Below are 24,533 nucleotides of genomic sequence, written 5' to 3' on the forward strand. Positions count from 1 at the left end.
CGAAACGATCGGCCCGTGACACACGCGATCATCACGCCGCCGCCGGCCGGCTGCCTTCGATTTCTAAATCTAAATTCGATTTTTAAAAATCTATCATAGACTTATTTTGTTTTTTTTTTTTAACACGGACTATAGTGCTGAGTGTACATGTATGAAATTTAAGTTTACGTCTGAATATAATACAGATAAAGACATTCCATTGAATGATTTTGTGAATTGGGACGTGAAATTCTGGAACTTTTTTCCATGTGAGTACAACATCTGTATATTATTATTGTTGTAAGGAGAAAAATAAAGAAAGTGACGACTGACGAGTTTTAGTGAAAATGTTGGGAAAATCCAACAGATGTTTAACTATACTTCTACGCATGCGCTAACTGTCGCTAATTAGATTGCAGAGTGCAATCCGCAATCGTATACCTACTTAGCTTTAAGTATATTTTAGTTCCCAACATTTTATTTGATCCCCAAGATAATAATTATTCTCATGGGATATTTCACAGGGCATTAACAAAGAATATTGTATTTAATGACAAGGTTAATCATACATAGAGTTACTTTGTCTTCATAATAAGTAGTTAACTAACCTAACCTGTAACTTAACTGTAAAATAAAAATTCCAGTACCTATCAGTAAAATGTTTCATAAATAATTTAAACCGAATTAAGTACCTACTGATATTCTTATAGATTTTTTTAAATTTATTATAGGTAGGTAGGTGTAATAAGAACATAGACACAAATATTTTCTACACTTCACGAGGTAGGTACTTACCCAGGTACCCAGAGCATCATTGGAATTTGTTTACAGCAGCACAACTGCGTAGGTAAACCTAAGCATAAGGTAAGTAGTAGGTACATACTTAACTTTGGTACCTATTTTTTAGGCTTCCGTACCTCAATAGGAAAAACGGAACCCTTATAGGATCATTTTGTGGTCTGTCTGTCCGTCTGTCGTGTCTGTCAAGAAAACCTATAGAGTACTTGCTGATCTAGAATCATGGGCAATTAGGTAGGTCTTATAGCACGAGTAAATGAAAAATCCAAAAACCGTGAATTTGTGGTCACAAAAAAAATTAAGTAAATGTGTTTCATTTTCAAAGTAAGATAACTATACCAAGTGGGGTATCTTATTATGAAAGGGCTTTACCTGTACATTCTAAGACAGATTTTTATTTATTTTTATGCTTGATAGTTTTTTTTATTTATCGTGCAAAATGTCGGAAAAAATACCCGAGTACGGAACCTGATTTGCTTAACCGTGTTTAATGTAATACCTACCTACGCGGTGGTACGACTAATTACGATAGCACAGGTCTGAGCTTATCAAAATATTGAACATTAGCGGATGCTCGCGACATCGTTCGCGTAAGTTTAGGTATTTTTAGTTGAGGGGTAAAGAGGTAACAGACACACTTTCGCATTTATTCTATGGATATCATTATGATACCTACATGAGATGGACGTATCAAAAAGAGGCCACAGTGGGAATCCAATTAAGTACATGAGTGTGTAAGAAAGGTACCCGTCAAGGAGGCGGGGAGACGAATTGATAAGCGATTAGCGAACCACAGCTAAAATGACGACTGTAATAATTAATAATTTGTCTGCCAAGACTAGCGCCTAAAGTAGAATATTATTGATGGAAGTGTTCAAAGTTCGGATTTTTTTAATTTTTAGGGTTCCGTACCTCAAAACTTCAAAAGGTAAAAAGTAATCCTCATAGTTTCACTTCGTAATCCATCTGACTTATCAAAATCCATTGTCTCTGAAATGAGAGAACGTATCAAATTGAAATTAATGTCAAATACGTCTTAGGTCTAAGAATTTGAATTTTTGAAACTGAAATTGATATCCCTAAAGCCTATTTTGATTTTTTACTCGCAATTAAATTAAAATCTTTGGAGCACGCTTGCTTAGAAGATTCACTCTTGTCTGGAAGGTACCTACTAAATTAATACTTATAAATTTATAGATCATTGATCAGTAGATGTACCTTCTGTAGTACTTAATTTATATGCCTAAATCAAATAACGCTGTTATCTTTTGAAATATCATTTGAATACCTACAAGTACATAGTGTAAATTTAGGCTGAGTTCCAATTACCTATTCGCTTAGTCAATAGTCGACAAACATTAATTCGTTGATTAACCGCGGTGATCCCAAGCATTAATTAATACGCATACAACTAGGTAGGAACTATATCCTCACTCCGAAGGTTACCACGGAAAACTAATTGGTCTGGTGTAGATATGGTTTCAGAATAGAATTTAAAATTTTAGTTCCTTTATTCGTTTGTTACTCCTAAACCACTTCCCACAGCATTGTAAATTTCATCTCATTAATGATCTTAGCTTAGAGGTCTTAGGTTTTACTCTTAAGCTCCTTAGTTTTTGACTTATAATGAAATCTCTAAAAAAGTACCGTTCCTCCCTTTTATCTCCGAAGTTTGCAAAATGATATAGGTACCTAATAAGACTTGATAGAACTCTTTGATACCATTATGGAAAAAATAAAACGAAGTTGTCTACTATCTAACAAGCCCAGTTTTTTTAGTACCTTTTATGTTACCTATTTGTTTTTGAGACGGTAGATTTTATTTAAATGTTTCTTTTCAAGCAATGGAAGCTATGGCAGACGGAACCCTTGGTGGGCGAGTGTAGCTCGCACTTGGCCGGTTTTTTAGACAAAACAACATTTCTGTGGGCCATCGGATAATATCCGATGGCCCGACGGATATGAAAGTGTATTTAATCCCATTGTACTCAAGGTTCGCGAACGCAGCGCATTGTTAAATAACAATCGAGTGCGCTCTGAGTTATTTCTGTATGGGGTTCGACAACCGCCCGATGACTCTGAATGGAACGGGACTAAGTTTAAAATAAACGGTCAGTTTTCATTTTTAACCACACATTTGCAAAATCTGGTGCTTTATTACGGTAAAATGATAGCTACAATGTCACGATCATAATCACCTCTGATTGTCTGACGCTCGCTCACTATTGGCTAGGTACAATCATTGTTGCCTGTGTGATCTAAATGATCTCTGATTGGCTGACACTCTTCCACTATCAGCTTAAATGTATTGTTGCAGCAAATAAAACACCATAAGTTCAGCCAATCACTGAGATTTCAGCAATATTATGACAATTATCTATACATATAATAAAATTGTAGAAAAGTGGTGTCTGTACAATGGAAATATATAAAAAAAAAGTAGCAGGGGTTGTTATTATATCGATGCCGAACCCGAAATTGTAATTAATTTTTTTTTGTCTGTTTGTCTGTTTGTCTGTCTGTTTGTCTGTTTGTCTGTGTGTTTGTGCACGCTAATCTCAGAAACGGCTTATTCGATTTAGATACGGTTTTCACTAATATATTGTAGTAAGCTTCACTTAGGATTTAGTGTTTATTTCATGTCAATCGGTTCATAAATAAATAAAAATTAAATTAAAAATTTAAAAAACCCCCGACACATAAACCTCTAAAAAGTAAAAAAATAATAGGTAAGTATGTATGGGCCCTTTAAGAATAGTATAAATAGTAAAGTTTTTATCCAAGCGTTCGTTGCGCCAGGGGACCGCTACCTATCATAAACTATGAAAATCATCTGTTATAGAAAGAATAGTCTTTAGCGGTCCCCCGACGCAACGAACGCTTGGATAAAAACTTTACTATTTATACTATTCTTAAAGGGCCCATACATACTTACCTATTATTTTTTTACTTTTTAGAGGTTTATGTGTCGGGGGTTTTTTAAATTTTTAATTTAATTTTTATTTCACGCTTTTTAAACTTTTACTTATAAATTACCGTTTATTTGTGCCATTCTAAAACCCAATTTCTATAATAATATAAATCCAATAAGGCAGCTAATATCTCTTCAAAAGTAACATCAATGTTATGTTAATTATACGTTCCATGAAATATTTTTAACCGAACATCACTAAATCAAGAATTATCTGAATGACTCACATAGTTTAACACGACCAAAACGAAATATCTGTTTCTAAATATCGTTGCTTTAAAAATGTACCCATTTTACGTAGTCGTATAATATAGTTCGCTTTTTAAGATATACGATTAAATTGAAATCGACTTTCACCCGATGAAATAAGGAATAAAGTGGCTTGTATTTCATTTTGTTTGTTATTGCATGTCAAATTTTTATTTGACATAACTTTCAAAAACCGGTCAATTGCGAGTCTGCCTCACACATGAAGAGTTCCGTACAAGTTTTTTTTTTATGTAATGACAATTCAGTTGTCGGATTTTTCTCTTTACTTGGGCCACAGGAGTAAAGTGCTTGGGCTATAAAATATTGCTACCTGCCTTTCATGATTCTAGGTAAACGGGAAGTACCCAATTTATAAGTTTTGATTCTCTTGAAAGATGCGACAGACGGACACACAAACAGACAACGAAGTGGTGAAGGAGTTTTCCTTCAGGAAACCTGCATGCTTGAGAGTTGGCCATAATGCTCCCTCAAAGGTGCGTGAGGTCTGCCAATACGTGCTTGGCCAGTGTGGTAGCTTCTCATTCTGAGAGGATACTTGTGCTCAGTAGTGAGCCGGCGATGGGTTGATCCTGATGATGATGAATTTTAAAGTATTTTGTCAAAGTAAATAAGCTGAGTTCAAGCAGATAAAATAAAAGAAGGTGCGCCTAATGCATCATCCAAACCTGCGCGACAAAGCGACTACGAGGCGGGAACCTCAGTCGCGCGGAGGGTCATCGCCTCCTACGATATTTAATGGTGACATGCACACCTACGCGACTACAACTGTCGAGGTTACAACATCTTTTTATTCTCTACAGATGCCTACTGAACCCTAAAAATAGTTTGACTATGGTTTGGGTTTTGATTGATTGTTCGTGGCCTTTGGTTGACTGTTGGATATTATAATTGAATTGATGTTTTCCCGTTTAACTGTGATTATAATATTTAATAAATTAGAAACTCCGCGCCTACGATCCAAAGTATCGGAGTTTTCCAAAACATCATTTTCAAATAAATAATTATGCATCTAGGCAACGTCCATCTTGACAGCTTGACATTTGTCAATTGACATAATATTATGAACCTCTGTTACAATAGTAAAAGATCCCAGGGCCACCAGCCGTCACGTATTTTCTGACGAACGAAATGTGGACGATTGAGTAGTGTTAGTATGTACTAAGAACGCATGCCTACAGACCTGCTAGCTTACTTAGACGGCCAATTTTCAGGTATCAGGTAATCAAGGTACATAAAAACATTACTTACCTCACGTAAATTCTCCATTTTTTTTTAATTTTTAGCAGATTTTTTTAAATATTAATAATTAATTGACATAAGTAAACTATAAGAGAGTGAGAGTCAATATACCTATCCTAATACATGTCTCACTCAGTCTCATGCGCGTAGATAATGCCCTCGCGCTCAAACCCACAGAGGCATTAAAATTGAATTTAGGGGATGATTGGCCCTCTGGATCGGTCTGTCTTCTTGTAAAAGGTTTTAAAATAGTTGTCTGGTGAACATATATAAAAATGGCGCATCAGAATTTACGTGCAGTTAAGTAATTACTTATTTTGGGAGCTTTAAAGCGTTTGCAAAGCAATACGGCCGACGCGGGAAGTGTCCGGGAGTATTGGCGACTTATTTTTAAGGATATTGCCTAAAATATACGTAAAAATCAGCTTGGAGAATTTACGTGAGGTAAGTAATGTTTTTATGTACCTTGATTATCAGATACCTGAAAATTGGCCGTCTAAGCAAGCTAGCACGTAGGCTAGGCATGCCTTCTTAGTACTTACTAACACTACTCAATCGTACATATTTCCTATGTCAGAAAATACGTAACCTCTGGTGGCCCTGGGATAAAAGTAATAAGAAAACCAGAAAAGAGCTGATAACTTCCAAACGGCTGAACCAATTTTTTTGGATTATAGCTAAGAACACTCTCGATCAAGCCACCTTTCAAACAAAAAAAACTAAATTAAAATCGGTTCATTCGTTTAGGCGCTACGAGGCCACAGACAGATACACAGATACACAGATACACAGATACACAGATACACAGACACACAGACACACAGATACACAGATACACAGATACACACGTCAAACTTATAACACCCCTCTTTTTGGGTCGGGGGTTAAAAAGTTATGTCAATTTAAAGAATCACGGCGCCTCGCGCCTGAGCGTCCGTGGCTATATAAAGCGCGAAAAGTCACTATTCCACGCGAACGAAGTCGCGGGCACAGCTAGTAATAAATAACTTCTGCATTTGACCTTTTGGAGGATATATTGTATACTTTTCTATACGGAGAAACGGACGCCCCCACACTACCGTTGCGAGTCACTTCATACCACCAAGTCGAACGATAAATTACCCACTGCGCAGGTTCAAGGCAAAACAGTCATAATATTATTAGTGTAGGTTACACCTATAAAGTTAAAAGCTGCTAAATACCATTTATCAGCTTATCACATTTATTATGTTAAACAGTGAAATTCATTGATTGTTTAGAATAAAGAGCTTATTATAATAAATTGCTATTAATAAACGCTGGAGCGCTGTTTATAAATAAATTATTAATTACAATTTTGTTCACGGAAACTGATAACGGTTCATTTGCTTAAGCTCCAACTGAAATAACGATTTATTCGATGATTTCAAATAATACTAAGCTTGTTAATTTATGAGTTTGATAACACTTTTTTGTGCTCTTTAACAGTCTACTAATCTTCCAATCCACCGACCGTCTTAAAGCACTCACCCTTTAAAGAAATTATTAAAATATTTTTATATTTGTATTCGGCCTATTTATTATGAACCCCGAATTCGATCGGGTGTAATTTCTGAAAATCCTTTCATAGTAGGGGACTTCTATATTTATAGAGAAAACTTAAAACATCCAAAATCTTAGTTTTTTAAGCTTTGGGCTTGAGCAGTAGATAATTTGATAAAATAATATTATAAATCAGCTGATTATTACCTAAACACACACATTTTACGCACTAATTTGAAGAATTTAGTGTTTTGACTCCAACGGCCATACGACAAGCATGATCTTTGGACGGTATACTACACAAGTTTTTTTATGCATGTGTAGATAAGTAGCCTATGAAAATGGTTATAATATTAGGTATAGTGCAAATTGGTAGCCAGTACCTACCATCTGTGTCTAAATGAATCTGATCAATTGGTCACGACATTATTAACTACGCGATTTGCGTATTGTTGCACTTCCACACATTGTTTCGTCTGAGTCAGTTTATACCAGTTTATGTTCATTGTGACTTATGATTATAGATTACTCTGTTGCTTGATAGGCTGAATTTATGGTATTTTTGCTGCAACAATGCATTTTCATATCAGGCAAAAAATTGGTTATCTTAAGGCAGCTAGATTTTAATTGGTTTACTGCCTGATTTAGCTACACTGTGGCAATATGAATAAGTATTGTTTATTCCGTAGAATGCGAGTACCAATAGAGGTTTTATCTACTGGCGCGAGTTTATGGCGCATTAGCTATGCGACCCACATCTACCACGCGAAATGCTAATGGGCTGGACAAAGTAACACGCCACGCCACCTGATGCCATGTGACGCCACGGTCGTTTTTTTAACATGATAGATGTCCACTGCTGGACGTAGGTATCTTGCAAGGATCGCCATAAGACACTATCTTGTACCGCTTGAAGCCAGTGGTTTCCAGGCCCAACGACTTAAGATCTGCGCTTGGGCCAACGCTTGCGCTTTCTTGTGCAGTCTCCATTCAAGCATCTTGACAAAGACCCCAAGGTCTAACAGTTCTTCGAAATCTTTTAAGGTTTTCTATAGAACACGATCTTTTACTGCTTGAGGCCATTCAAGCTCCTTGAGAAGGAACCTAACGTCTAACGGTTCTTCGAAATACCTACTTGCCCCAAATTGTCACTTCAGCTTCGTGACTCTTACTCTGTTGGTTGGTAGGCTGAATTTATGGTAATGTTGCTGCAACAATGCATTTTAGCAGATAGCGTGAGGGATCAGCAAACAAAATGGTTATCTTAAGGCAACAATCTTTTAGTTGGTTTACTGATTTAGCTACATTGTGGCAATATGAATAATTAAAATATGCATTGATTATTATTATTATTTAGATTTCAGAGAGCATTGATTGTGATTTGTGAGATTAGGATTACCAATAGAGGTTATATCTACCGGCGCCAGTTTACCGCGCAGTGCCATTAGCTATGCGACCCACATCCACCACGCGAAATGCTAATGAGCTGACGAACTCGTAACACTCGTAACACGCTACACCATCTGACACCAACTAACACCACGTGCCGCGGGTACTGCCATCATATAAAATATGTAAAAAAAAATATCGCTAGTGACTCCCGCGATTCCTTTGAGATCATCTGACCACCTTGTTAGGGGTCTTAACTCCCAATGCAGAGCTATCCGTTGCGGGATCTCCATTCAGGCACCCTAGGACCACTGTGATTTGGGTCCTAAGGTGCTTGGGCACAGATAGCTGATAGACTAATAGTCTATCAGCATATTCTGTGCCTCGCCCATTGAGGCATGTAGCCCTAATCTATACATATAATAAAATTGTAGAAAAGTGGTGTCTGTACAATGGAAATATATAAAAAAAAAAGTAGCAGGGGTTGTTATTATATCGATGCCGAACCCGAAATTGTAATTAATTTTTTTTTGTCTGTTTGTCTGTTTGTCTGTTTGTCTGTGTGTTTGTGCACGCTAATATCAGAAACGGCTTATTCGATTTAGATACGGTTTTCACTAATATATTGTAGTAAGCTTCACTTAGGATTTAGTGTTTATTTCATGTCAATCGGTTCATAAATAAAAAAGTTATGTCAATTTAAAGAATCACGGCGCCTCGCGCCTGAGCGTCCGTGGCTATATAAAGCGCGAAAAGTCACTATTCCACGCGAACGAAGTCGCGGGCACAGCTAGTATAGCCATATATTTTATGATATCACGTCACCATATTGACATGTCGTCGATACAGGATCAAACCGAGAGCTTCCTCACTCTAGTTCACTCTGCTCTAGTTTTTCTACGGATCGATAAAATTACCGATATTCTTTCAAAATGATACCCAGAGGCCTAGAGGTATTAATTTTATCGTCGCGAGTTTATGACGCGCAGTGCGATTAGCTATGCGACCTACATTCACAGAACGAAAATTGTTTATAGCGAGCCAGACTTGAACTTCGTCTTCAGTTGATATTGATAAACAAAAGATTTATACTCGGAAAAGTGAAATTCTTGTAAAATTACTAGATGATGTCCGTCAGCGTGGATTCAATTTTTTTTTTATATCCCGTGGAAACTTTTCGATTTTCCGGAACCAAAAGTATAACTTTATGTCCTTCTCCGCTCTGCAATATATCTCTGTACCGTGCATCAAAATCTTTGAAACGGATAGACCCTGAAAAGCTAACAAACAGACAAACAGACAGACAGGCAGTCACACATTCGCATTTATAATATTAGTAATTAGCATGAATGTATTGGATAGGGTATAATATGGTTCGAAAACCCGATAAATGTTGGGGTCCCAAGGTGTTAGAATGTCGACCTCGGACCGGAAAGCGCAGAGCGTTCGAAGACTCCCTAACTAGATAGGCAGACGACATCAAACGTCGCATCGCAGGACTGCTCCCTGTAAACATTTCAAAATGGCCGCCACGAAAATGAAAAAAAAAACAGTGTTAAGTATTTCTTATACGGCGGTCCGCGGTACGGAACCCTTCGTTTGCGAGTCAAACTCCCACTTGACCGATTTAATACATGTTTCAAATATTCAAATTAATCATTCAAATCTGTTTCGCTTTTGTGTAAATAAGTAAAACAAATGAATCACGCCACGTTTGACGTCAGGAAACTTTTGTTAATCAAATTAGGGTTTCTGCTCGAGTTTTGGAACAAGGCTGACGGAGTGACGTCTACCGCATTTCCCGTTAGCTACAGATTCTGTCTGGCTACCTACATATCAATACTTACTAACATTATTAATGCGAAAGTGTGTCTGTCTGTCTGTCTGCTACCTTTTTGACGGCCCAACAGTTTAACCGATTCTGACGGGTGCAGAGTTAGCTTATATTCCGGGATAAAAAGTAATCCCGGAAAATCAAAGAGGTCCCCCGGGATTCCTAATAACCCATCCGCTTAACCGATTTGTATGTAATCTGGTACCATGATACGTCAATGTAATTGACATAGGCAACTTTTATCCAGGAAAATCAAACAGTTCCCACGGGATCTTTAAACCCTAAATCCACGCGGATGAAGTCGCGGGCATCCTCTAGTAATTGATAAAGTATCTGATAACCAATACATTCATCATCATTATCAATAGACAGATATCCACAGCTGGACATAGATCTCTCGTTGGGACTTCCACAAGCAAATGTCTCGCGCTGCCTGAATTCAGCGGCTCCCTGCGAATCGTTTGATGTCCTCTGTCCACCTAGAGAGGGTCTTCCAACGCTGTGGTTCCCAGTGCGAGGTTGCCATTCAGTGGCGTGCAGTTCATAGAGACACAAACGCACTGCTTACCATAGTTGTAATCACTAAATGCGTACCGTAATTTAAATAATTATAAATTACGGTAATTTAAACGTAATTTAAACTCTGTGCACGCCATTGTTGTCATCCTAACACCTTAGGATCCAACGCCTATCGATTTTTCTAACTATAAGCCCAGCCCATCGCCACTTCACCTAGTAATCCATAATGCAATCTAATCCAGCACACCTACAACGTATCCTGTTATTAAATGTTATTGTTAGGTACATCTACCAAGTATGTTTGCTCATCAAACAATACACAAACTATTTGTGCTAGTCTGGTAATTGGCTCTACAAACACTGAAGCCATTCCGTAGATTCCTGATAATTATAATTATAATAAGAAATTAAATATAAGTTTACATAATTATTATGTACCTAAACTTGTATTTAGTTATTTTGTTTAAAAATAAATGGTTTATCCCCTCATCATTATGAGGTATCTTCGTTTTGAAAAAAAAACCTAAGTTTTAGAAATAATGACCGCCAAAATTTTTAGCAGTAACATGGCTCCGGAAGTCGGAACCCTACTACAAAGAACCATAAGCGTGATCTGAACTTCTGACTTCAAGTTTTTTATTGTTCCTTAGGTACCTCAAAAGGAAAAAGAAACCCTTATAGGATCACTTCGTTGTCTGTCTGTCTGTCTGGCGTCTCGTCTAGCCCGCGAGTACCAGCGCGGTCATTACGGGCAAAGCAAAACCCTGATAAGGGAGGTGACATTTATTAGTGCCTACGCCCGTGCCACTGAAAATAGAACCCCGTAACTTAATCGCTACGTGTAATGATTTTATTGAAACACGTGTATTTTATGTCTAACCTGTGTCTAATCAGTTAGCATTTATCTTTATCTTTTTTATCTTTATGTAAGAGATAACTGGCCGTCTTTAGTAGATAACATCAAATCATCATCAGGCGGACATGGCAGATAAATTACTTTGTACAATTATGTGCCTAAATAGTACCTACCTTTTATTTTAAATTTGTTTTTAATGTTTTCGCAGTATTACAAGATAATGAAAATTATAATTGAAACTGCTATGAAGTGGCTGTGTTTACATAGGTGTTTTTATTTTGTATATTATAGCAATGTTCACTCAGTTTTTAACCCCCGACCCAAAAAGAGGGGTGTTATAATTAACCCCCGACCCAAAAAGAGGGGTGTTATAAGTTTGACGTGTGTATCTGTGTGTCTGTGTATCTGTCTTGGCACCGTAACGCCTAAACTAATGAACCGATTTTAATTAAGTTTTTTTTTGTTTGAAAGGTGGCTTGATCGAGAGTGTTCTTAGCTATAATCCAAGAAAATCGGTTTAGCCGTTTCAAAGTTATCGACTCTTTTCTAGTTACTGTAACCTTCACTTGTCGGGGGTGTTATAAATTTTTAATTTACGCTTGTTATTGATAAATTGATAATGAACTAAATTTCAACTGAAATAGAGGCCAATAGACAATTGAAATGCCTTTGGATTTTCTCCTGCATTCATAGGGTCAGCGCACAGTACCACCCTCCTGAAACTATTAGGGAAACTACACATTAAAAGCCTTGTCTACCCGCGTCTCCCTAAACTAAACCATTATACGTACTCTGTTATCGAAAAAGTTTGAATAGAGTAATTTTCTCTACCTACATAAATTATCTAGATAAAAACAGATAAGCCACGAAGGCAATTACTTTTTCTACAGAGCCGTTTGCTATGCGATTAAAGCAATTAAGATTAAAGGGTTAACTAGTGTATTAATTAATGCGGTTAACTCCTCAATTAACCTTATAGGTAGGTATGTTGAATGTGGGCGAAATAACGAGAACTATGAGTTAATCGATGGCGCCTTTATTTTTACTAGCAAACGCCCGCAGCTTCGTTCGATGGTAAATCCCTATTCTCTTTATTACTCTTTATCCCCTATTCCGTGGGTATTTTGAAAAATCCGGCCTTCTTCACTGTCTTACATTATTAGAGAACTTTAAAAGACTAGAACTAGAGCACATTAAAAGCCTTTTCTATATTATTAGGGAAACAGCCCATTGAAAGCCTTGTCGACTTATTAGGGAAACTACACATTAAAAGCTGGGCGTTGATGAGTCAGTCAGTCAGTCTGTAAGTGAGGAGTTTTCTTTTGACGTCACAACGTCTTATATTTCGATAGAGCCGGCTGCACGCACGAAAAAACATGACTCATGCGGCGTTACCTCGCTCTGAGGCGTTCCATGTAAGGCTTGAAGTGCAAGCGAGAGCGCGGAACGAGCGACAAAGAAGCACAATCGGCCTTTGTTGTCACGTTCAACTATCGTCAGTAAACCGACTTTACAGACAACCGATTTTTTTTTTATTAGTGACTAGAACTAGATGATGCCCGTTATTTTGTCCTGCATCGATGTTCGATTTAGATTTTTAAATCTCGTGAGAACTCAGATCTACCGGGATAAAAATTAGCCTATATTATATTCGTCCCCGGAACGCAAGATTATCTATGTAATTGTTGTCAAAATGTGATAAGCGGATGTACCACTAAAACAAAGAGAGATTTAAAGGGCCAATAAAAAAACGGATAGACAGCAGAATAATTAATTATTATTATTATGTCAGACCCTTGTGTGGCAATGGTCTATGAGGTCACACTTAAATAGTCACCTACTAGATACCCATAAAAGGTATGCATATATATATATATATATAAGGTACCATAGATTATGTACTATATGTAGATTGTAGGTACTTAATTATGTACAGCTAAAGCGTGTCTGTAAACATTAATTTACATTAAACCTCGACATTTCAATGACAGAAGGGCAGAGGATTTTGTAGATCTCTCTGGTGGATCGATGCATTAACCGACTTAAAAAGGCGGATTTTGTATGCATGGATGTAGGTAGGTATGTCAATAAGTTTCGTAGATTTTTCACGCATCAAAAATCTATTTATTTACTAGCTGTGCCCGCGACTTCGTTCGCGTGGAATAGTGACTTTTCGCGCTTTATATAGCCACAGACGCTCAGGCGCGAGGCGCCGTGATTCTTTAAATTGACATAACTTTTTTATTTATGAACCGATTGACATGAAATAAACACTAAATGCTAAGTGAAGCTTTCTACAATATATTAGTGAAAACCGTATCTAAATCGAATAAGCCGATTCTGATATTAGCCTGCACAAACACACAGACAAACAGACAAAAAAAACATTAATTACAATTTTGGGTTCGGCATCGATATAATAACAACCCCTGCTACTTTTTTTTTATATATTTCTATTGTACAGACACCATTTTTCTACAATTTTATTATATGTATAGATTTGATTTTTATGGTTCCGGAGGTACCTCAAAAGGAAAAACGGAACCATTATAGGATTCTCCTGTCTGTTTGTCTGTCTGTCTGTCAAGAAAACCTATAGGGTACTCCCCGTTGACCTAGAATCATGAAATTTGGTAGGTCTTATAGCACAAGTACAGAAAAAATCCAAAAACCGTCAATTTAAAAAAAGTCAAGTCTCTTTGACAAATTAGAGCGTGGCTAAGTAACTTATCGACAAGTTAAAGATAGATTGAGCATTAATTGTGGCCGTAAGTCGATCATTCAAGGTATCAATATCAATCCCACAATAACACCTCGGACACCTCAACACCGGTAACCGCGTAATGTACACACAACCGCAGTCGTGCGACCACAGGTGGCATTAGCGATCGTAAGCGATCACATTACAGCCCAAATATCACACGTCACTGACCTTCGACTGCGGTACACAGTAGATAGGCATATAACTATGTAGTTTCATAAATATAACATTAATGTATTACAATTAATGTCTCATTTAAATAATTATAAATTCGTCTCGATTTTTCCGATTTCACCTGGTACAAAACTATGTAAATGTAAGTATAATAGGTATTTACCACTAATATTACAAATTCGAAAGTCTGTTCCCTTTTTAACACCCGACCCAAAAAGAGGGATGTTATCACACTAATATTATAAAGGCGAAAGTTTGTATGTGAGTGTGTGTGTGTGTGTATGTTTGTTACTCCTTCACACAAAAAATACTGGACAGATTGGGCTGAAAATTAGAATGGAGATAGATTATACCTTGGATTAGCACATAGGCTACTTTTTATCCCGGTAAATCAAAGAGTTCCCACGGGAATTTTAAAAAACCTACATCCACGCGAACGAAGTTGCGGGTATCAGCTAGTAAGTTTATATCTGTGTAACTGTCTGTGGCATCGTAGCTCCTAAACTAATGAACCGATTTAAATTTAGTTTATTTTTTTTGTTTGAAAGGTGGCTTGATCGAGAGTGTTTCTTAACTATATTCCAAGAAAATCGGTTCAACCGTTTGAAAGTTATCAGCTCTTTTCTAGTTACTGTAACCTTCATTGTGGGGGGTGTTATAAATTTTTGATTTACAAATACGGCTCACAAAGTCATCCACACATGGATCAACCCATTGATTTTAGAAGCGACTTTTGTTTATTCTGAGGATCAACCGTTATTACTGATCTCGACGGGCACGCAAGATAGCTTCCATCCTGGAGAAGGATGTGTTGTGTGTAACTAGGGGCACCTATGGCGGAGCGCAGCGCAGAGCACTTTTCACAGTCAAAATATTATCGATATTATTTCAATGAGGACAATCCTCATTGAAATAATATCCAAAATCAATTGTGCATCCGTGCGGATACTCGCGCGTGCTCGCGCGTTCTCTGGTACAAATTCGCGTGATGTGTCACGCGATTAGAAAACTTCACGGGCATGCTCTGCGCTGCGCTCCGCCATATTATGTGCGCCGACCCTAAAAGTCACTTTTTGCCCAGAAAATCTAAAAATATGGATGAATTAATTCGTTAATTCATAAAATCTACTGGGGTCTAGTCGCACCATAAATAAGGGTACCATTTTTACCATTTTTGTACGAAACCCTAAAACTAGGTTAAAAGAGCAAGTTGGATAGAAGGTTCAATTTGGCGGTCTTTAGATTGCAGTAGTGGGTATATGTGTAAAACTTTTTCGCAAACAAAGTTTGACGTATTTGTAAGGACTTGGACTTGAATTGCAATGTACCTTAAGTGCACAGTATTCAATGCATTAACCTAAATTGTAAGACTTCAATCCTTTTACAGAAACCGCAAAGGGATAAAGAAGAATGGAGCACAAGAAAGATGTCAACCTAGACTCCATCCTCGAGAGTCTGGGGCCGTATGGACGCTACAATCTATTTAATTTCGTCTTGTTGCTGTTCCCTGTACTTTTGACCGGTTTCTTCGAGTGCGGATTCATCTTTGAAGCTCAGGAACAAATGTACAGGTTGGTTATTTTCAATTTATCTATACTCTATCCTTCCTAATCTATACTAATAAATAAAATTGGAGTGTCTGTCTGTAATTTCGAAATAACTACCTCATATTAAGCTCATATGGTTATTTGAACGATACCAACACTGAATCACACGTTTTTAAAATTTTTGTCTGTCTGTCTGTCTGTCTGTTTGAAAAGGCTAATCTCCGGAACGGCTGAACCGATTTTGACGGGATTTTTACAGACAAGTTGAGGATTGACCAGAGCGTAAAATAGGCCACTTTTTTAACCGACTTTCAAAAAGGGAGTTGTGTTTTTCTACCTATGTACACCGAAATCTCAGAGATATCTGAACCGATTTGCGTAATTTTTTTTTTAATCGATAGAGGAACTATGTGACATTGTTTCATACAAAAATTGGATTCCAACTCTTCAATCCTGATGCTGTAGGGGACCTCACCATCCATACTGATGGGATTTAGAAACTGTCGGTTATAAATTGATTGATATTGAAGGTATCTGTACCATGTAAAGACTTTGTCGTTGACCTCGAGGACCCAACTCCTCAACCCTGATGCTGTAAGGAATTGCATTCCTAAATCCTGGTGATCCCTCGGGATTTTTTAAGGATCATCCGTTTAAATGTTTTTACGTGATACAGAAACACGTTGCATCCCGGGGACAGGCTATTACGGATAGGCTACTTATGTCCTGGGAAATCAAAAGTTCCCACGGGATTTCAGACCCTAAATCCACGCGGGCGAAGCTGCGGGCATCAGCTAGTAATAAATAAAATTGAAGTGTCGTGTCTGTTTGAACGGGCTAATCTTCGGAATGGCTAAACCTATTTTGACGAGACTTTCACAGACAAGTAGAGGATTAACCAAGGAGTAACATAGGCTACATTTTTAACCGACTTTAAAAAATGGAGCTGTGTTTTTCTACCTATACTACACTGATATCCTGATGATACACTAGGCCATCGCCATTGCTCTATCTACAATTTTGCGTCTTCATTCCTCATACGCATGGCTAAGGTTTGAAATACTCTTCCGCGATCTGTGTTTCCTACCAATTACAATCCGGGTATCTTTAAAACAAGAGTGTATAGGCACCTTCTAGGTAAACGCGTCCCATCTTAGACCACATCATCACTTTCCATCAGGTGTGATTGTGGTCAAGCGCTTACCTATAGTGAATAAAAAAAAATTGATATCACTAAAATCTAGATGATGATGAAGTTGATCATGCAACTAAAACAGCTGTAATCATTACTAGCTGATGCCCGCGACTTCGTTCGCGTGGATGTAGTTTTTTAAAAATCCCGTGGGAACTCTTTGATTTTCCGGGATAAAAAGTAGCCTATTTGCTAATCCAGAGTATAATCTATCTCCATTCTAAATTTCAGCCCAATCCGTCCAGTAGTTTTTGCGTGAAAGAGTAACAAACATACACACACACACACACACACACACATACAAACTTTCGCATTTATAATATTATAGTGTGAAGTGTGATAATCAACGTAATCTCATGTATGGCTTGCTGATAACGCATCAATATGACGCCCATAAAGGTTATCTAGATGCATGTTAGGAAATCGATACCCAGATATTGGGTAATAGTTACACCACTGCTAATAAACGGATGCAGAGCCGTAGCTAGGCATAATTTCAAGGGTGGGTTTATTTATAGAGGACTGTCCAAAAAAAGTAGTGTAATTTTCAGGATTCATGTAAGTACTAGCTGATACCCGCGACTTCGTTCGCGTGGATGTAAGTTTTTTAAAATTCCCGTGGGAACTCTTTGATTTTCCGGGATAAAAAGTAGCCTATGTGCTAATCCAGGGTATAATCTATCTCCATTCTAAATTTCAGCCCAATCCGTCCTGTAGTTTTTGCGTGAAGGAGTAACAAACATACACACACACACACACACACACACACACATACAAACTTTCGCCTTTATAATATTAGTGTGATGTGAATAATTTCTAAACGCCTCAACAGATTTGGATGTAGAACATTAGAACCCTTACATCATCCCAAGCGATACTGTCTCAAAATTTTTTGACAGCTTAGCTTTCTCGTAGCTTTATTAATTAGCACCATTACATCATTATCTCACAAATTCAATAAGTGAATCAAAAAATGTACTTACCTACAATAATTTTATTATTTTACCCAATTTGAATAAATGATTTGACTTTAAAAACTATTTGGTGTGTCTACAAATGCAGCTATTGAATCCCATCACAAAGTAGTTATCTCATTGTATGTATCAATATGTGCGGATACAATAGTTAGATAGGTGGGCTCTACGCCTATTAATTAGCAAATATTAATTGATAGCAAATATGCTTGCAGATTACGTTTCATTCACACCTACTTATCTTTGTCGTATTATTGAAATTTGTGATTAGATGTAATGTTGTAAGTAGTTATCTATGAGGTCTCTTGAGGACCTCTACACGCCGCAGTTTTTTAGGATTTCGTACCTCAAATGAAAAAAAGGAACTCTTATAGAATCACTCCATTGTCTGTCTGTCTGTAGAGTCTGTCAAGAAACCTATGGGGTACGTCCCGTTGACCTAGCAACGGGCAGGTAGGTAGGTCTTAGTAGCACACTTAAGAGGGAAAATCCAAAAAACGTGAATCCAGAAACGGATTCTCGGATTTTTCCGTTTACTTGTGCTATAAGACATTGCTACCTGCCAAATTTCATGATTCTAGGTCAACGGAAAGTACCCTATAGGCTTAAATTCCCTTGACGGATCTTGACAGACAAACAGACTACGAAGCGATCCTATAAGACTTCCTTTTTACTCTAGAGATATGGAAACCTTGAAATCAGTATAGAGTGACCAATCCATCCATAATTAATATTATAAATGCGAAAGTGTGTGTCTGTCTGTCATTCTGGCTGTCTGTCTGTCTGCTAGCTTTTCACAGCCCAACAGTTTAACTGATTTTGATTTAGCTTACATCCCGGGTAAGGACATAGGTTACTTTTTAGCGTGGAAAATCAAAGAGTTCCCACGGAATTAAAAAAAAAAATATCCACACGGACGAAGTCGCGAGCAACATCTACTAAATGATAATTTTATTTGACAGGTGTAAAGTCACCGGCTGTGAAGAGAGATTCAACGATACGTCCTGGCAGAAGTACGCCATACCCTTTGACGTGGAGAAGAACCGCTCAGTCTCGTGCACCAGATACGCGCCCCTACACAACAGAACCGTTGCACAGTGTCTGCCAGAAGAGTTCACTAATGTTACCATTCCTTGTGACGAGTTCGTCTATGAAGAGGGAAGGTCGTTGGTTAAAGAGGTAAGAAGGTACTCTGAGGTTAAAATATATAGAGCGTACTTTGACTTTGCTTAGACTTAAGTTTCAGTTAAAACGAGACAGATTTATGCTCGTTATAAAAATATGGAAATAACCTGAAAAATACCACAATTATTTTAGGGTTCCATACTTCAAAAGAAAAAGGGACCCCTTATAGGATCACTTTGTTGTCTGTCTGATTGTCCGTCTGTCGTGTCTGTCAAGAAAATATATAGAGTTTGACCTAGAATCCCGTTGTCCTAGAATCATGTTTGGCCTCATAGCACAAGTAAAGGTAATCCGAAAACCGTTACAGCACAAAAAAATTAAAATGTGTTCACGAAAAATTTTATTAAGTAATTTACTAAATCACATAGAGATGGCACTGATGTCATTAACTTGCAGTATTGCACATAAACATGTTAAAATATTATGTACGATGGTACAGAACCCTTTGTGTGCGAGTCTGACTCTCACCTAACCAATTTTTTTACCTAGTTCGATCTAGGGTGCCAAGAATGGAAGCGGCTATTCGTAGGGACGGTGCACAACTCGGGAATGTTGGCAGCCATGGTGGTGACCGGCGCGATCTCAGACCGCTTCGGCAGAAGAGTCGCTGTGGGCATCGCCGCCACCGCCAGCTTCATCTTTGGCATATCGAGGGCCTTCTCACCGGATTATAGCACGTATCTGGTGTTGCATTTCTTGGAAGCTGCCTTTGGGGGCGGTTTATATTCCTCTGCGTATGTGTTTGGTAAGTTAACTCTACCTAATTTTTAGGGTTCCGTACCTACGAAAGAATCACTTTGTTGACTGTCTGTCTGTCTGTCTCTCTGTCCGTCCGTCCGTCCGCCCGTCCGTCCGACCTGTCAAGAAAACCTATAGGGTACTTCCCGTTGACCTAGAATCATGAAAGGCAGGTAGGTAGGTCTTATAGCACAAGTAAAGGAATAAATCCGAAAACCGTGAATTTATGGTTACAACTTACATCATTAAAAAAAATATTAAAATGTGTTTAAATTTTCAAAGTAAGATAACTAAACCAAATGGGGCATCATATGAAAGGGCTTTCCTTACCTGTACATTCTAAAACAGATTTTTATTTATTTTTATGTCCAAAATGTCGAAAAAAATACCCGAGTACGGAACCCTCATTGCGCGAGTCCGACTCGCACTTGGTCGGTTTTTCTGACAAGAAAATTAAACTTATTCTCTCCTTACAGCGGTGGAACTTGTCGGCATAAAACAGCGCGTTATCGTCTCAGCCATGTGCAACATGACATTCGTCGTTGGTGTCGTCCTGATAGCAGTTCTCGCTTGGTTCGTCGACAACTGGCGGACGTACATCCTCATCCTCTACAGCCCAGCCATTATAGTAGGAATATACGTTTGGTTCATGAACGAGAGCGCAAGATGGCTGCTCAGCAAAGGCAGAAAGGACGAAGCTATCACAACGTTGAAGAGAGCTGCAAAAATCAACGATTTAGATTCAAGAAATTTAGAATTAGACTCCTTAAGCGATCCGTTATTGAAACCAGAAAACCAAACCGAGGATAAGAAATCTCAACTCTCGAAAGCAATCAACTCAAGTATTATATGGAAAAGACTATTGATATGTTCTTTCTTGTGGTTGACATGCTCTTTAGTTTATTATGGGATGTCTATCAACTCTGTGTCGTTAAGTTCTAATAAGTATGTGAGTTTTATGCTGGTCGTGTTAGTGGAGATACCTGCGTATATTGTGGTGGTGATAGTGTTGGACAAGTACGGCAGGAAAAAGACGATGATTGTGACTTATTCGACTTGTGCGATAACGAGTTTGCTCTTCGCGTTTTTGCCGAGAAGTAAGTATGGAGTTTTATTACAAAATAGCAGATGCCCGCGACTTCGCCCGCGTGGATTTTATTATTATAAAGGTGAAAGTTTGTGTGTATGTGTGTGTGTGTATGTTTGTTACTCCTTCACGCAAATACCACTGGACGGATTTGGCTGAAATTCGGAATGGAGATAGATAATATCCTGGATTAGCACATAGGCTACTTTTGTCCCGGAAAACCAAAGAGTTCCCCCGGGATTTCGAAAAACCTAAAATCACGCGGACGAAGTCGCGGGCGTCAGCTGGTCAGTAATATAATAAGTCTATGCTCTGTATTCATTCAATTTGTTTCTCTAAATATTAAAAGGCTTAAGTATTTTTTGTTATCGTAGACTGGATTCACGTGAATTAGATATCAGCATCTTTTTCCACGTGTTGCGGTCTACCTGTCACAGATCTCGTTACTATGATGACACTCATTACGTTAAAGTAAACTAGCTGATACCCGCGACTTCGTTCGCGTGGATGTTGGTTTTTTAAAATTCCCGTGGGAACTGTTTGATTTTCCGGGATAAAAAGTAGCCTATGTGCTAATCCAGGGTATAATCTATCTCCATTCTAAATTTCAGCCCAATCCGTCCAGTAGTTTTTGCGTGAAGGAGTAACAAACATACACACACACACACACACACACACACACACACACACACACACACACACACACACACACACACACACACACACATACAAACTTTCGCCTTTATAATATTAGTGTGATATTGATATAATATCATTGGGTTCCGCACATTTTTTATGATGCAATTATTGATATACAACGCTAGCTTCTCCTTTCAGCGAAGGTTGCCTGGTAGAGATTGCTCTAAGGCTAATAAGGCCGCCTTTGCACACAATTGTTTTTTCTGTTTTTCTTCTTTCTGTGTTGTGTTCCTTTACATGTGTTTTTGGTGTGCAATAAAGTCTTTCTATCTATCTATCCAGCTGACGCCCGCGACTTCATCCGAGTAAATTTAGGTTTTTCGAAATCCTGTGGGAACTCTTTGATTTTCCGGGATAAAAGTAGCCTATGTGCTAAACTAGGATATTATCTATCTACATTCCAGCCAAATCCGTCAAGTAGTTTTTGCGCGAAGGAGTAACAAACATACACACACACACATACATACAGACAAACTTTCGCCTTTATAATAATAGTGTGAAGTGTGATTCTCATAGATGCTAATAGTAAGACCTATTAGACGACCTATTACATTTGTCACTATTCTCTGGGGAAGAAACGGACTGATAAATAAAATAATTGATATATGGTCAAGTAGCCTAATCAGGATTTCTAGCAACGGATCTCTGCTTAGTTTCTGAATAAAACGGCGCCTATCCATTGACCCAGTTTTTTTTATTTCGAAACAGTAGGTAGGTACTACACGTGTGTGCGATGTGTTCCGATCATTCTTAGACTACATGACTTTGTTATTATCTTTCATTTTAGTGTCTATTTTAATGTTAAAAACTGATAAGTGATAACCCTGTCTGGATATTTTTTATGATTTACCGGTTTTCGTTTTATTAGATACTAACTTGAGCTATCTTAGTTTTAACTGGCGGTTAATAATGCAGTTTAAGACAAAACAAGGCAACTTAATATGTTACAAAGTACCTACAGAGGCCCTCGTGGAACTTTCCAAGTTAACGTGAATGTAACTAACTTGACATAGCCTGGAAGTTATACACCCGTGTCTCACAGAGCACGTAGAGATCAGGTCTAAGGTCGGTATCTGTAGAACGCACTTTGACTTTGCTCAGACTGTTAAAACGAGACCGCGCTATTATACCACTGAGATAAATCGGTCTTGTTTTAACTGAAACTTAAGTTTAAGCAAAGTCATAGTGCGATCTATAGATTTCAACTTAAGAGTGCACCTTTGTTTTCGCACACAGGTCGAGATGGCAATGGGGGTGCGGACGCCCGCGCTATACCGCACCAGCGTGGGGGCTGTGCGGGTGTGCGGGGCGTCCGCACCCCCATTGCCATCTTGACCAGTGTGCGAAAACAAAGGTGCACTCTTAAGTTGAAATCTACAGAGCGCACTGTGACTTTGCTTAAACTTAAGTTTCAGTTAAAACAAGACCGATTTATCTTAGCGGTACAATAGCGCTCGTTTTAACAGTCTAAGAAAAGTCAAAGAACTGTTGCGTACCATAGCTACTTAATATAGCTTAACATCGTTATGGCTGACATTCAGCAAAAGAACATACGACTATAAAACCAGATTGTCTGGTGGAAGACTTCTGTCATGGCTGGTTTTAGCGTTTAATAAAACTTCCATATCCCTTTCAAGTTATCCCGCTTTCACCTCGGACTGCATTATCACTTACCACCAGGTGAGATCGCAGAAACTTGAAATGGAATAAAAGAAGATAGATATAAGAACTCAAGTCTAGTTACCAAGTGCCATAGCATCACTCGATTGATATTTTTTTTTTTACAGCGGATCTCTGGTCCATCCCTCTATATCTCATCGGAAAATGGAGCGTTACATTAACGTATAGTTCAGTATACATCTACGTGTCAGAGGTGTTCCCGACCAACATGCGACAGACTCTCATCAGTGTGTGCTCAACTGCTGGCAGGATAGGATCCTTGATTGCGCCGCTGACGCCTCTACTGGTAACATTATTTACTTCATCTTCAATTTTTGACGTGACAACGTCTTATAATTCGATAGAGCCGGCTGCACGCACGAAAAAACATGACTCATGCGGCGTTACCTCGCTCTGAGGCGTTTCATGTAAGGCTTGAAGTGCAAGCGAGAGCGCGGAACGAGCGACAAAGAAGCACAATCGCCTTTGTTGTCACGTTCAACTATCGTCAGTAAACCGACTTTACAGACAACCAATTTTTTCACTATGGGATATACATACAGTATATCAAAAAATCTAAATAAATTCATTCAAGGATACAATAATTCACATAGAGCTAAAAAAACCGGCTAAGTGCGAGTCGGGATTTTTTTGTGATATTTTGCACGATAAACCAAAAAAATATTTTTTGGTTTATCGAATAAAAATCTGTTTTAGAATGTATAGGTAAAGCCCTTTTGTATGATACCCCACTTGGTATAGTTTTCTTACTTTGAAAATTTAACATTGAAGTAAAATAAGGACCTATAGTAGAATTACTTATTACATTTTGAAAAGTGGGTATTCTTTTGTTTCAGTCACAGTACCACAAATCGATGCCAACTGTTCTGTTTGGCGGCATGTGCCTGATATCCAGCGTACTGGTACTCATGCTGCCTGAAACCAGGAACGTGAGGCTACCTGACACTATAGAAGAAGCCGAAGCGTTGTCTAGAAGGAAGACTAAAGAAGATGCGATGTGAAGAAGATGATTTGATAAAACTAGGTGACTTCAAATGGATTCCTTTCTACAAAATTAATAACTATCCTCCGAATAGGTACAGAAATGAATCTTATAAGTTAAGGCCTGACCAGAAAAAAG

The 24,533-nt window shown here is 38.1% G+C and overlaps 1 protein-coding gene across 1 annotated transcript; it reads left to right on the forward strand.

Annotated features, from left to right (window-relative positions):
- On the forward strand, nucleotides 1–24,487 carry LOC123874382 (organic cation transporter protein-like). The gene is made up of 7 exons (XM_045919684.1): nucleotides 1–248; nucleotides 15,699–15,882; nucleotides 18,987–19,203; nucleotides 19,699–19,954; nucleotides 20,424–21,044; nucleotides 23,521–23,699; nucleotides 24,250–24,487. Exons 2-7 carry the CDS (start codon nucleotides 15,722–15,724, stop codon nucleotides 24,412–24,414), a joined length of 1,599 nt encoding a protein of 532 aa, XP_045775640.1. The 5' UTR covers nucleotides 1–248; nucleotides 15,699–15,721; the 3' UTR covers nucleotides 24,415–24,487.
- The last annotated feature ends 46 nt before the right edge of the window (nucleotides 24,488–24,533 follow it).

Source organism: Maniola jurtina, chromosome 18, assembly GCF_905333055.1.
Source record: "Maniola jurtina chromosome 18, ilManJurt1.1, whole genome shotgun sequence".
Taxonomy (NCBI): domain Eukaryota; kingdom Metazoa; phylum Arthropoda; class Insecta; order Lepidoptera; family Nymphalidae; genus Maniola; species Maniola jurtina.